Source organism: Pseudopodoces humilis, chromosome 2 (assembly GCF_049639895.1).
Source record: "Pseudopodoces humilis isolate 2021_Gansu_Grassland_sample_001 chromosome 2, ASM4963989v1, whole genome shotgun sequence".
Lineage (NCBI taxonomy): Eukaryota > Metazoa > Chordata > Aves > Passeriformes > Paridae > Pseudopodoces > Pseudopodoces humilis.
In genome coordinates this window covers 14,989,941-15,003,188 of record NC_142201.1, presented here as the reverse complement: position 1 = coordinate 15,003,188, position 13,248 = coordinate 14,989,941, and the positions used below count along the sequence as shown (strand labels likewise).

At 39.0% G+C, this 13,248-nt stretch overlaps 1 protein-coding gene across 5 annotated transcripts in view; it reads right to left on the bottom strand.

Annotated features, from left to right (window-relative positions):
* The window catches only part of MAP3K15 (mitogen-activated protein kinase kinase kinase 15), an 84,117-nt gene that overhangs the window by 49,685 nt on the left and 21,184 nt on the right, over positions 1-13,248 (bottom strand). For 4 of the 5 annotated variants that reach the window (XM_088051913.1, XM_005516849.2, XM_088051914.1 and 1 more), the window contains 2 exons: positions 8,192-8,331; positions 4,858-4,881 (listed from right to left, as the gene is read on the bottom strand). In XM_088051913.1, the coding sequence (XP_087908039.1) occupies positions 4,858-4,881; positions 8,192-8,331 (164 nt within the window). Of the gene's footprint in view, positions 1-4,857; positions 4,882-8,191; positions 8,332-13,248 lie in introns of those variants that run through there. The other variant, XM_088051916.1, reaches the window with a different exon arrangement.

Here is a 13,248-nt window from a genome sequence, read left to right as displayed (position 1 = left end):
CGCTCTTTCCTCCACCCAATCACGAACTTTTTTTATTCATAATTTCTTAAGAGCCTGTAGCAGCAGATGAAATTTCCTTCCTTAAAAAAATATCAAGGACAGCAAAAGAATTTTGACTCAAAATAGAAAAACTTCCCAATGGATTTTGTCTATTATCCTGGTTTGGGGAAAGATTATTATTTATGCATTTTTTTGCTTTTGAAAATCCTTGAAATTTCATTTCTCTAGTAACCAATGTTTATGTGACATCTAAAGAAACTCCAAAGCACAAGCATTTTCCGTAGGTAATTTTCTCTCCTCTGCCCTTCAGTCCATTTTTCCATAATGGCACCTCTTCGCAAAACTGCATATTTGCTATTTATTTTATTAATAATCATTTTGACAGAAACTAGGAAGCTGTGCAATCTTTATTAAAACTTACAGAAATGTCCTTAAAGCTCAGAGGAGGTCTACAGAGGGTGTCTTAGTTTAGGGCAAATTAGGAAGGAAAACTCCAAATGGGGATTTCCCCAGGGAAATGCCCCTCCCCACTAACTGGTCCGGGAAAAGAAAAAAAAAATAAAATTCCTTGGAGAGAAGTGGAAAAAGCTGTTTATTTAACAGAAATTGAGTAATATTAAATAATAAAACCTCTTGCTGTTCGATGGGATGGCAAATCTAGGAAGAAAAAAAAAGTCCTTTTCATGTGGTGTAGCTCGGCTTGCTCAGGTTCTTATCAGTCCCTCCGGCGCTGGAAAGTGCCGAGGCCCAGGCCCCGGTGGGCCACAGGCGTGAGCTCCCGGGGTTTAGCTGGGTGTTCAGTCCAGAGCAGGCTTGCACAGATCCAAGAAAATTGGGAAAAAAACAAACTAAGGTCCAGGGAACTCCTCTGCCTCAGCTAGCTAGAACTAACTAAAAGCCAGAGAGAAGCTCTATCCCGCTGTCTGTCCGTGCTGCAGACACCACAGTCCAGGAGCGGGATGTGTGGGAGTGATGTTTTTCCTTAACACAAACTGTGGCTTCTTCTTCCCCCTCTCTTGCTCTCAAAGCCAGTCTTAAAGGTGCAGAACTTAATATATGACATAAACCAGATGATTTGGGATACCAGTATCATAAAGTCACCCCAGGACAGAGGGAAATCTAACTGAAGGGACACGGTATCTTGAATTTCATGCCAGGGTAATTCTTCCTTGGGAACTGAACTCCCAGAGAGTGGGCAGATGGAGGGAAGGAAGGAAGGAAGTGGCGGAAGGAAGGGAGTGGCGGAAGGAAGGGAGTGGCGGAAGGAAGGGAGTGGCGGAAGTGGCGGAAGGAAGTGGCGGAAGGAAGGAAGGAAGTGGCGGAAGGAAGGAAGGAAGTGGCGGAAGGAAGGAAGGAAGTGGCGGAAGGAAGGAAGGAAGTGGCGGAAGGAAGGAAGGAAGTGGCGGAAGGAAGGAAGGAAGTGGCGGAAGGAAGGAAGGAAGTGGCGGAAGGAAGGAAGGAAGTGGCGGAAGGAAGGAAGGAAGTGGCGGAAGGAAGGAAGTGGCGGAAGGAAGGAAGTGGCGGAAGGAAGGAAGTGGCGGAAGGAAGGAAGTGGCGGAAGGAAGGAAGTGGCGGAAGGAAGGAAGTGGCGGAAGGAAGGAAGTGGCGGAAGGAAGGAAGTGGCGGAAGTGGCGGAAGGAAGGAAGTGGCGGAAGGAAGGAAGTGGCGGAAGGAAGGAAGTGGCAGAAGGAAGGAAGTGGCGGAAGGAAGTGGCGGAAGGAAGTGGCGGAAGGAAGTGGCGGAAGGAAGTGGCGGAAGGAAGTGGCGGAAGGAAGTGGCGGAAGGAAGTGGCGGAAGGAAGTGGCGGAAGGAAGTGGCGGAAGGAAGTGGCGGAAGGAAGGAAGTGGCGGAAGGAAGGAAGTGGCGGAAGGAAGTGGCGGAAGGAAGTGGCGGAAGGAAGTGGCGGAAGTGGCGGAAGGAAGGAAGGAAGGAAGGAAGGTTGGTTCTACTCACACTCTTTTTTCAGACAGTAACCTATAAAATCTCTCAGGCTTGCACCACTGCAGCTTGCTGCTGTAAAATTTTCACCTTTAGATCAGCTAGACTCAGGCCAAATCTCAGCTGAATTGCTGACTTTTTTTCTCTGCATTGTTTTCAGCTTCTTACCTCCTCCTCAATGCTGAATTAGAATGTTTTCTCTACAAGGAAAATATCCATTCTCTTGAAGGCTTCCTTGTGATAGCAAATCGCCCTGATGACACACTAGACATTCACCTTCTCTGCAACTTCCACATCTGTTCTATGCTATGATTTTTCAGCATCTTTGTAGATGATATGAGATTTGTAGGATAAATAGGAAAGGTGAGGGCAAGGTAACCTCAAGTAAGCTCTAAGCTACAGCAACCAGCCCAGAAAGTTTCACTCTTGCTGCTGGAACAAAGGTGTGCTGTGCCTGGCAACAATCTGAGTTGTTCCCCTTTTCTTACATACCCTGCAGATGCAAGGACACAAAGCCTGTAAAACATGGAGAGGACTTCTCCATATTCCTGTGGCTATCACAAGGCTGGAAAGAGGCTTAGGAGATATCTATCCTCTTTCTACCATGCCTCCAGCCCCTGATAGAAAGTGTATATATAAAAAGTGCTATTCCACAGTTATGGCAGAGGATACCCATATTTTTCATGCAGGACAAGCAAAAGGAAAACACAAAGCTCTACTACAGGGGAATTAATTATTGCATCTAATATCCAGCAACTAAACTGAAATAGTTATCTAACTATATATTTGACTGGACACAACAAATTCATGCCAATTATGTGCCTACTTAACAAGCACAGCAACCCTGATTAGCAATTCACTTCAAACAAGACATTGCCCATACAGTTGTAAAATATATAACCAAGCAATGAAGCAGTGGCACTATACTGGATCAGTGATAAACTGTAAACCTCTTGTCACAACTCACTGGATTTGAAAGAAGTGGAAGCCAATTGTCTATTTTAAATAAACTTTGACTTAATAACCCATAGTTTTATCTTATGAATTATTTAGCTTGCTTATGAGTTTGTTCTAATTTCTGAATAAAAAATACTGATAAAGAATGAACTATAGGAGCACATTTATCTAATAAAAGAAGGTATGAACAACTTCAAATAATACAAAGAAGTCAAGAATCCATACTTGGTATTTAAAGTCATTTGTTTTTTACCTCAGTGTATTTTGCTCAGAACTTTTTTTTTAATTTAAGCACTTGAAGGAAATGGGTTAGACAATCCCACCTTTTTAAAGGAGGAATCAGGATCCTAGTTAGGGATGTCTCCCTGCCCCTTCTGCTAGACACAAGGTATTTAGAGGTCCAATACCAGACCCTACCATAAAAACCATATCACTAGATCCAAAGATATGAAACTGAGTCAGGTTTAGGTTGAATAGCAGGGAAAGGTTTGCACCCATAGGGTGACTGGGCACTGGAACAGACACCCCAGGGAAGATGTCACACCAAGAGCCTAATGGAGTTCAAGAAGTGTTTGGACAATGTTCTCAGCATATGGTGTGATTTAGGGATGTCCCGTGCAGGGCCAGGAGTTGGACTCGATGATCCTGGCGGGTCCCTTCCAACTCAACATATTGTGTGATTCGATCTTGTCTTCTCTTCAGTGTGAAGGGAAATACCTCCCTTTCTGGAGAAATAATCTGCCAAAAGAAAAAGACTGTAGGCTGCTAATCTGATTGCACTAGGTTGAACTTGCCACCCTTCCCTTTGCCATTTACTCCATTTCTGGTATTACCACCAAATGGCTCATTCACAATTCTCCCTGTTGCTCTGGAAGGGAGAACACATGCTCCTGAAATTTTGGTCATCCACCAGCTGATGGACAGTAGTATTCACAAGCAAATCTGCCACATTCTGAGTCCCCCTTCACAGAGTCACATAGCAATAAATGCAATTCCAATCACATAGGTCAAACTGGTTCAAAGATCCCTAACACAGCCAGGAAGGATGACCTGCATTTACCTGTGCTAAACCTGATCTATCTTTAGCCTATGTGGAGCACTGTGGCCAAGTCAAAACAGCAGCTCAAAATAAACTGCTGTGACTAACCCATCTTTCTTCTGGTTCTCTTTAAAATTACTATCAACCTCTAAGACCACTTTATTATTAATCCTGCTCAATACTGTTTAGAAGAAAATTAAAGTATATGGTGAATGGATAAATGGATAAATGGAAGTGTAAGAGGTTGGTAAATTCAGTTGTCCTCAAAATAACAGTGTGGAGGATTTAATGAAAATAACCAGTGACATGGTGTTAACTATAGCAAAATATACAACTATATATGATATTGTGGAATATTTCTTTAAAAAGCTTTAATAACTCCTACATTTTATCTTTTTTCAAACTTATTTGTTTGGCTTTACTTGCATTGAGTATAAGAATATTTTTACTTCGGGAAATAAGCTTTTCTAATAAATAACCATTTCTAAGTAAATCTGTCAATTTGTAAGTTAGAGGAATATAGTTAGTGGTATACAGAAGCCAAAGCTGTTTGTGATACAAAAGTAAACCCCATTAAGACATCACAAACATCTATATTTGCACAAATGGGTGACAGTGGTAGAGGGAAAAAGAGACTTTGAATTTCTGAGTTTATATTTGGATCTGTCAACTTACAAATAAAATTTATATCTACTGGCACTTCACTACAACTTAGAATGGAATTGGTAGGGAAAAGTAATTTTAAAATCTAGCGTTACTTTGGAGTGTCAACAAGCTTTCCAAAAGTTTGAACTACAGATAGGTAAAACAACTGCCTTTAATCATACAGAGCATATGTATGCTTGGCAGCTTTGGTATGAGAGTTGCTTCAAATGCAGGATCTTCATTTTGTGTTTTAAAATGAATGTGGATTTAATACTTACTGTGTTTTTCTGAGATACCATATCCTGTGGGGGAAAAAAAAAAGATAATAGAAATGTTTATTTGTTTTTAATGGGAATTATAATTTCCAATAAAAATCACTGCTATACATGCATTATATAAATATATACATTTATATATATATGTGCACACAGATGTATTCTTCACAGCATAATCCATATTTCTTGAAAAAGTAAATTCCCAGTAAAGGGACAGAACAACTCAAAAAGAGTCTCAGTAGTTCAGGTCAGGAAAAAAATAAAAATTCAGTGAAGAAACCTACTTAAAGAAGTATTCAGAAAATAAAGTTGTACTTAGCAGTAACTGGGCTTGGCACACCCAGTCACACTCTGAGCATTTGTGAGACAAAAGTATTCAAAGCTGGAGGGTTTTTCTATCTGAAAGAGTATCCTTCAGACACCTAAGCCCCTTTCTTACCCGGATTGGTTCACACCAACACATTCCTTCTACACCCTAATTCTTCTCACCTCAACATGTAATGAGAGATACTGAAACAATGAAGCAGATGATAAACTAATGGGCACTTAAGTCAGACCTCAGAGATTTCCAGTTGCTGGGAAGTAACCTTCTTTTCTCTTGGGTGATGGATTACATGTTCAATGAACACTGCTTGGTCAAACTATAGAGGTCTCCAGGTAAGCCACACTACAAATATTAGACATAGACTTGTTTCTAATTTAATTAAATGTGCTCTGACAACCTGAGATGATTTTGCTTGAGCAACTTCATATCTGACAGCCTGAAATCCACTTGGACAACGACTGCACAGAAATGATCACGCCCATGCACCCATTTCCTCAACTACAGGCAGAAATATCAGGGGACATTTAAGAGGTCTAGCTCTATAAATATGACTCTCTTGAAACCTAGATTACATATTCTTTTATATCCTAAGAACTAGGTTGTTTTGAAAGAACATTGGTGAAACTGAAGAGACAGCTCTTGTGGCAATTTCAGGATAGCTCCTAAGAGATAAACTCTATAAAGTCAGGTTGCCAGAGCTTCACAGATCTTCAGCAGAAGTAACAGCAGTAACATCAATACTGCCTTTATAACACTTAGGCTGTGCACCACTTTTAAGAGTGTGCACAGCAACCTAGGTCCAAATAAAGTAATACAATTCTAAATGGAAGTAAAAAAGCCCCGACCAAATTACTCATAAACTTCAGAATAAGGAAACATCATCAGAGGGTCAAAAAAGTACTAAAACATAAACGGAATTTCTAATTAGCCTAAACTCCTTAAGCCAAATAAAGTACTTCATAACAAAAGTGATGGAAAGCTTAGACATCTGAAATATTTCATATCCGAAAATCTATGTCTACCTAGCTAAGCAAGTATCTCCAATAGGGCTTTATCCACTGCAGTTAGATATCTTTCTCAATAGAGAGACACTAACTCTTCTGAAACCATTCAGCACCTAAGACATGAAATGTGTCATGAAGTGTTCTTTGCTAAAATACCCCAAAAACAGTCCCTGCCTACCTTCTGAAGTATTCCTTAGAAAGGTGTATTAGTATATTTGAATGCTACCCAACACTGAACTGGGGCTTGAAATGATACTAACGACAAGAGGAGGACTGAACCCTGTCTCAGTGCCCAGCTTAAACCATTTGATACAGAGAATATCTTCCAGCTAATTCCAGCAACTTAAATCAACTCTTATGATCCCATCTAAGACATGCTATGGGCCTATTTAGGCCAAGGAGGTTATGCAAACAACTGAGAGATGAATAAGATATCAGTGCCACTGAGGGAAGGTGAAGGCAGATAATAGTTTTTCTAGCCTTAAGTGACCTAGTCACATTCTGGTGTTCCCCAGTCCCTAGACTTGAGCTTTACATTATTAGAAAAAAGACTCAGAACTGACAGTGCAATGACTTGTAAGATCTGGCAACAATCAGTCTGAACATCCAACCACAGATGGATGTCATCCTGGAGATCCTTCAACACTCCAGTTATGGAGAAGGGGCTTGAGCATGTGCTTGCCATGAAGTGCAGAAATCAAAGCCAGTGTCCTCACTGGGCAGCAATAAATAGGAAACAATAAGCCTGTGCTTCCCAGACTTGGGCACATCAGAATATCTGAGTGACCAAGTTGATCAGAATATCTGAGTGACAGCATAAGGAAAGAGAAAAATGTGTTAATGAAAAATAAAAATGAAGTATTTCATGGCAGTCAGGTATATTACCAGTAGTGGATGAAAAGCTGTATACCTGCCCACCCTGATTAGGTGGAGGAAAGGAGAACATGACAGTAATACCTTGGCAAGTATCTGTACAGATAATCTCATTAAGCAAAGAGTGTGACAGGCCCCAGCTTTGAGTTCTTGGGACTCCAGGACACATGGAATCTGAATGCATATGTGGACTACCACATGAAGAAAGGAAGTTTGGATTATAGACACATGAAAGTAAAATCAAAGACATTGAGAGCAGAGAAGAGGAATGAGAAGCCATGACAGAATAGAGCTTTTCTTGGGAAAAAGGACACTTAATATACTTACAGGATCAAGAGAGGTTGGAGAACTCCTGAAAGGGTTTTTGGACACTAATGATGTGAAACAAAGCAAGAAACAATAACTCAAAATAAAGAAAAAATAACAAAGCATGAACAATGCTTCTCTCAGTGAAGGCAGCAAGAAATTGGATGAGATTAAAAGCAGCAATAGATGATACAGAGGACAAAAGTCTAAATGTGATGTAAAATAAAGAGAACCTGCACTGAGAAAGGCAGAAACATCCACAATATATGACTTGCATCCAGAACAGCAATTTCAGGACTTGGGTGTATAGCATGTATTTTCCTACTATAAAAATGAACAACAACCCTATAAAAAATTTTGGTGAGGATGTCTTTTCCTATCTTCAAACAGCAATAAAAAGGAGATTCTAGTAGTCTTATCTAGTCAGCACTAAGGGAATACAAACCTCATCTGACAGAAGTGCTTACATAGGTGTAGGTTGCAATACAGCCCTTGCTCAAGTGTCCTTATCATACAGGCCATAACTTTTCCTTACATGTGCTCTAATTAAAAGAGAGAAAGCAAGGAAAAAATCGGATCTGCTCTCTCAATTCCATCTCTAACTACCTGAAGCAAAATCACAAGTACCACACTATGAATATTTTCTTAGAAAAAAAGCATTTATTTATTCTATTATTACTGTTTTTGCTAATAGTTGCTTTTCCTTAGCAGGATTTAATAACGTAGCTCTCAGGAAATTACATTAAATGTGAGTTCCAGAATAACACAAACATCCCAGGTATTTAAAGATATTTCTAAAATGAAGCAGACTGTGAAGTGAGAACCTTACTTTGAGAGACTGAGCAGTGTCAGCATCAGTGTCATGGTAAAGAATAACGTTATTGGCCATGTCAAAGCTTTCTCGCACGCCAAGGTGGTAGAACAGTGATGGTTGCTTGGAAATATCACTCATGTCCACAACTGCAACATCTGAAATGAGAGAAGTGGAAAAGAAGAGAGAATGCTAAAAAAATAATAATCTTGAACAAAATTTTATTCTTACATGGATTTAAAACAAAATCTGAAATTACACACACACACTGGACAGACAAAGTCAACATTTTCAAATAAGGATCATTTTCTCATAAGAGAAGTAAATTTTACCCTTCTTATAAGAGATAAGAGCCACTCATGAGATTATCAGAGTGTTACATTAACTGTGAGGCTGTGTTTACCAATCCTGCTTGAGGTTTTGAAATCACAGCATCAGAATGCCTCAGGTAAAAACGCAATTTTGCACTTGCTCCCTGAGGTCTGACAGCATGAATATCCATAGGAAAGAAACTTCAACTATTCAGGATGGAAACTTTAAAAATAATAACATAACTTAGAAAAATAGGGAAAATTGTGAGACCAAGCTTATTTGAAGAGGCTGAGGTTTGAAGAATGGGAAATTCCTAAAGAGTAGAAGAAGAAATTACTCTGAAATTTACTCTTAAAAGCTACAGGCAAGATGTTCAAGATGGGGGGCACAGCAATGAGGGGATTCAAACACAAGTAGCCAGAGCAAGACTTCTACTGCTCTTGTTTAGTGTTCCAGTCAGAAATCAAAGTCAGAAATGCAAGAACATTTACATCTGTGCAAGATGAGCTATACAGGCAGCTAAAGAGATAAACCCATAATATCCCATATTATGCAGAACTGACAGAACTGACATATTATGAGATACAGACAAAAGATTCTGAGTTTACCCTTTTGTTCTCATAGCAGCAATACAGGAAGAAGGGGTAACTGGAGAAGAGGACACTTAGAATACTGAGTTTTTATTTCTTAATCCTTATATCCTATATATTCCTAAGAAAATTTTGCTTTAATGCTTTTTAGAGGTCTCTATCTATATCTGTCCCCTTTCACCACTTGGAGATAGATGGATGAATTGAAATCCAAAGAATTCATGAGAATAGAGCCTTGGCATTGAAACCACAAGGCAAGTCTGACGTTCAAAACAGATTCCAGAGACTCAGTGCAGCTGGGAAGTAAATTCTACATCTCTGAAGGGGTAACAGACAGTGCCTGGTACATAAGGGGAAAGACAGAAGGGTGAGCTACTAAGTAAACAAGAAATCTAAAAGCAGGTCTCATGGCTGAGACCCAAATGCAGCAGCCAGTTAACCTTGTTTGCACCAAGATTACACATCAGAAGAATCAATACTCCATACTTAGTATGCAGTTTCTTGGAAAAACCTGCAATGAATGTACCCCCTGTACAATTCCATCAGCCTCTTCTGACCTGCCACATAGAGGTCAGCCAGTCCCTCAGATTACTATGAGACTCCTGTTAAAGCACAAGGAACATTTTGAGTCTGAAGACTTGCTTTAAGTCCAAAACATCACTGTTCAGGAGCAAAAGCAAACAAACATAAAAAACCCCAAACCCCAAAATATCCCAAACCCCAACAAAACACACAAAAAATCCAAATGCACCTCCCTCCCCTACCAAAGAAACAAATCCCCAGCAAAGTTACAGCATAAGAAAATCCCCTTATTCATATAAAAATCAAATCCTGCACCATCTACAGATGATCTTTCCAGTTCCAGTGTTTAGCCAGCTGCCTGCAGCATGGATAAAATTCTTTGTGAATTGCACACTGTAGTGTCATGTAACTGAGAGAAAATGAAAAAGTAAACCCCAGCTCCATAAATTCAACAGAATCTAGATTACCCCAATATTGCAAAATCCAACTAACAAGCAGACTGAGAATGAAAGACCATCTAGGGAAAAAAAATTAGGAGCTTGGATGGTTTTTAGTGCTTGTATAAGAATGTTTTTGGGGAGTCAGAGTACTGTGAAATCAAAATCATCATCCTGGAAAGAGAATTCAGATAATGCATTCTTATTGTACACAGATATTGCATTTTACAATACAATGTGAGCAATGATTTGTAACAGAGTTCACTGAAACAAGGTTATACACAGCTCATTGCCACATCTGGACTACAACTGAAATTTGTCTTCTGTTGATTGCTGCTTCATAGCAACATAATCAAAAACATATGACATGGACATAAGAACAGAAGTAGGCACCTCCATTTAAAAGGGTAGTTATTCATCCCTTATTAATTCACACATGATGAAAAGATTTATGAGAACAGGTTTTCTTTGCTTATTCACACCTCATAAACACAGGCGCAAATAAGATAAAATAAAAATAAAACAAAATGCGGAGTAGTAGAGATTAAGATGTACCACAAAAATATGCATGCAAGTTAAAAAAAAAGCCCCAGGAAGATAACTGAGTGGATTGAGTTTCAGCATGGGAGCCAAGGAATGACACAGAAGGACATGACAGCAGACAGAGCATCCAAAGCGCTCTTTGCTGTGGGCTAGAGCAGAGATGAGAAGCTGCATTCCTTTGGAGCTCTCCAAGCCCTCCTCCAGGAGCAACAGCAGCAGGCTTGGAGCAGAGAGGAAGAAGACCTAATTACAAAGTAGATTTACTAATCTGCTAGTGTAATGCAGCATGAACACTGAGGGCCCATGAAATTAATGCAAATTTGGGTGGAGAATATATGACCAACAGAAAACACTTATAAAATCAGTAGATCTCTGAGATGCACCCAGTGCATGGGGTGCTGAGAGTGCAGAGCTCAGTGTCGCTTATGGCTGGGTCTGAGCACTGTCCCCAGAACTACTGTTTTCAGGGGTACATCTCTCTTCTCAGAGTAAGGCAGTTTTGTGAGTCATATAATGAACAAAGCTAGAATGGAACACCACAAATACTTCTGTTTCAGTTATATTTCTTTCATGATTTACACTAAAATTCTTCATTTACAGCTCTTTAAAAACAAGATATAGGGCCCTTCACTTCAACCATGCATTTAGAATGGCTGATAAGAGAGACAGAAATTTCCTTGAACTTTCAGGGACACATTAAAAGAAATAACTTCAACACTAGTATATGCTTTGCAAATCTTGATTTATGAATAGAAACCTAAGTAAATCAGAGTTCATTCTCAACTCCCATTCTCTGTAATAAAAGAGCCCGGTCAGCCAAATATACTTTTGGACTTCCCTTGACAAATTGAGGTTGAACCTCCATTACAGACAGGGGTGAAGCAAAAGCCAATGGCAATCTTTATCAAATCTTATCACACATGAGAAATTTTATGAAGTAATGAAGTATTTCACACAGGCCTAAATGATCAATGGAGAGGGTTTCCTATGTTCAGAAGGAAAGAGAGCAGGGGAAGATATAGCCTCTCTGGAAAGACAGAAAGCTTCCAAGTGAAAATCTGTATAATGCATCCACCAGACGCAGTGGAGGGGTGGGAATGTGCCTAATGTTGCATATGACCGATTTTGAATTATTCTGGAACAGAACATTTAAACTCATGGCTTCTTTTCTGCAATAACAACTCATGTTCAAAAGAGCATACCCATAAAAATGTATTCTCCCTCATTTCTTCTTAGCACAGCATATATTTTCAACTGTTTTTGTTCTCTAGTAGTTGCCCATGAACCCAAAAAACTGATCTCAATTTGTTATGTGATTGCAGTTCATTTGTCTAGGCTTTTGTTTCCACTGTAAAATGATTATGGTATGTGCGTATTTGTAGTGCATTAAGGTAATTCAGCACTATATACATTCTTGATTAGGTCTCTGCATTGTTGCAGCAGATGGCACATAATTCATTTAATATACTACAGTTTACATATTTTAACACTAGTGTGTCTTTTGAGAGCAGACAGAGGAGACAAATAACTGTGACAACAGAAGATTAGAGATCATCAACTGTGGTAAAATAGGAGACTATGAAACTAATAACTAATTCAACAAGAAAAACACTATTAAACAGGTTAAGACCAGAGGACTTATTTCTCTATCTGAAATGCACCTTAAGACATCATATAATTTAATGATCTAAGTAAATCACAAGTCTTCACATGGCTTTCTTATGATTTAAGACATTTGTTAGCAAAACAAAAAAGGACAATTTTGGCATCAGCTTTTGGCATCTGTAAGTTAAAAAGTAATAAACAGACGAAAATTAAGAAATAGCCTGAAATACACTGATAGTTAAATGGAATCTAGGAGGCCTAACAGAAGAAAAAGGTCAAAAATGTCTGCACTGCTTTCAATTTCTAATCTAAGATTCACTTCCACCCAGCCTTACCCACGTGCAGAGTAAACCCCTTACTCCATTTTTTTGGATTAATTGTTTTTCAGCATTTGCAACCTTTCTGTACATAACAGATTTAAAAAATGCTCCCAAACTTAATGTGATAATCGAAATTTTATTGGAGGAAAATGCAGAACTCAGCCCTTTGCTATTCACTAGCACCCTGAAAATTATGAACCTTTACATTAGTATTGCTTCAGATGATTGGCTATTTTTATCAGTTAGTACATTAAAAAAATACATCATTTCTTGAAAACCACTGAAGAAAACTGTCAAAGTCTTCACAAGAACAACAATACTCCTACAGAAAAATAAATGAAAAATCCTTAACTTCAGGATACGTATTAATTTTGATTTCTGCACAGCCCTTTAAAGAAGACAATACCAAAGTTTTTCAAAGGAAACAATTACGGAAAACTTGGTGTATTTGCAAAACCAGGAACCCTTTGCAGCTTTCAGTTAAGCTAAAACAAAAGGCACACCACTGTCAACTTTATTACACCCAATACTCCCAGAAACTGGGAAGCTCAAGGTAATAAAGCTCATTTGAAGAAACTAACAACAGAACTGCTGAGGTGATTTTTCAGCACAGTTCTTTTATACCAGCAAACTGCCAGGGGCCTCCATTAGATCCTAGGCATAAGCCAATGTAAGCAAATGTCAACATTTGTGATGATATTATGGCTTTTACAATGAACCAAGTTTCATTTAAATCTTACTGCTTT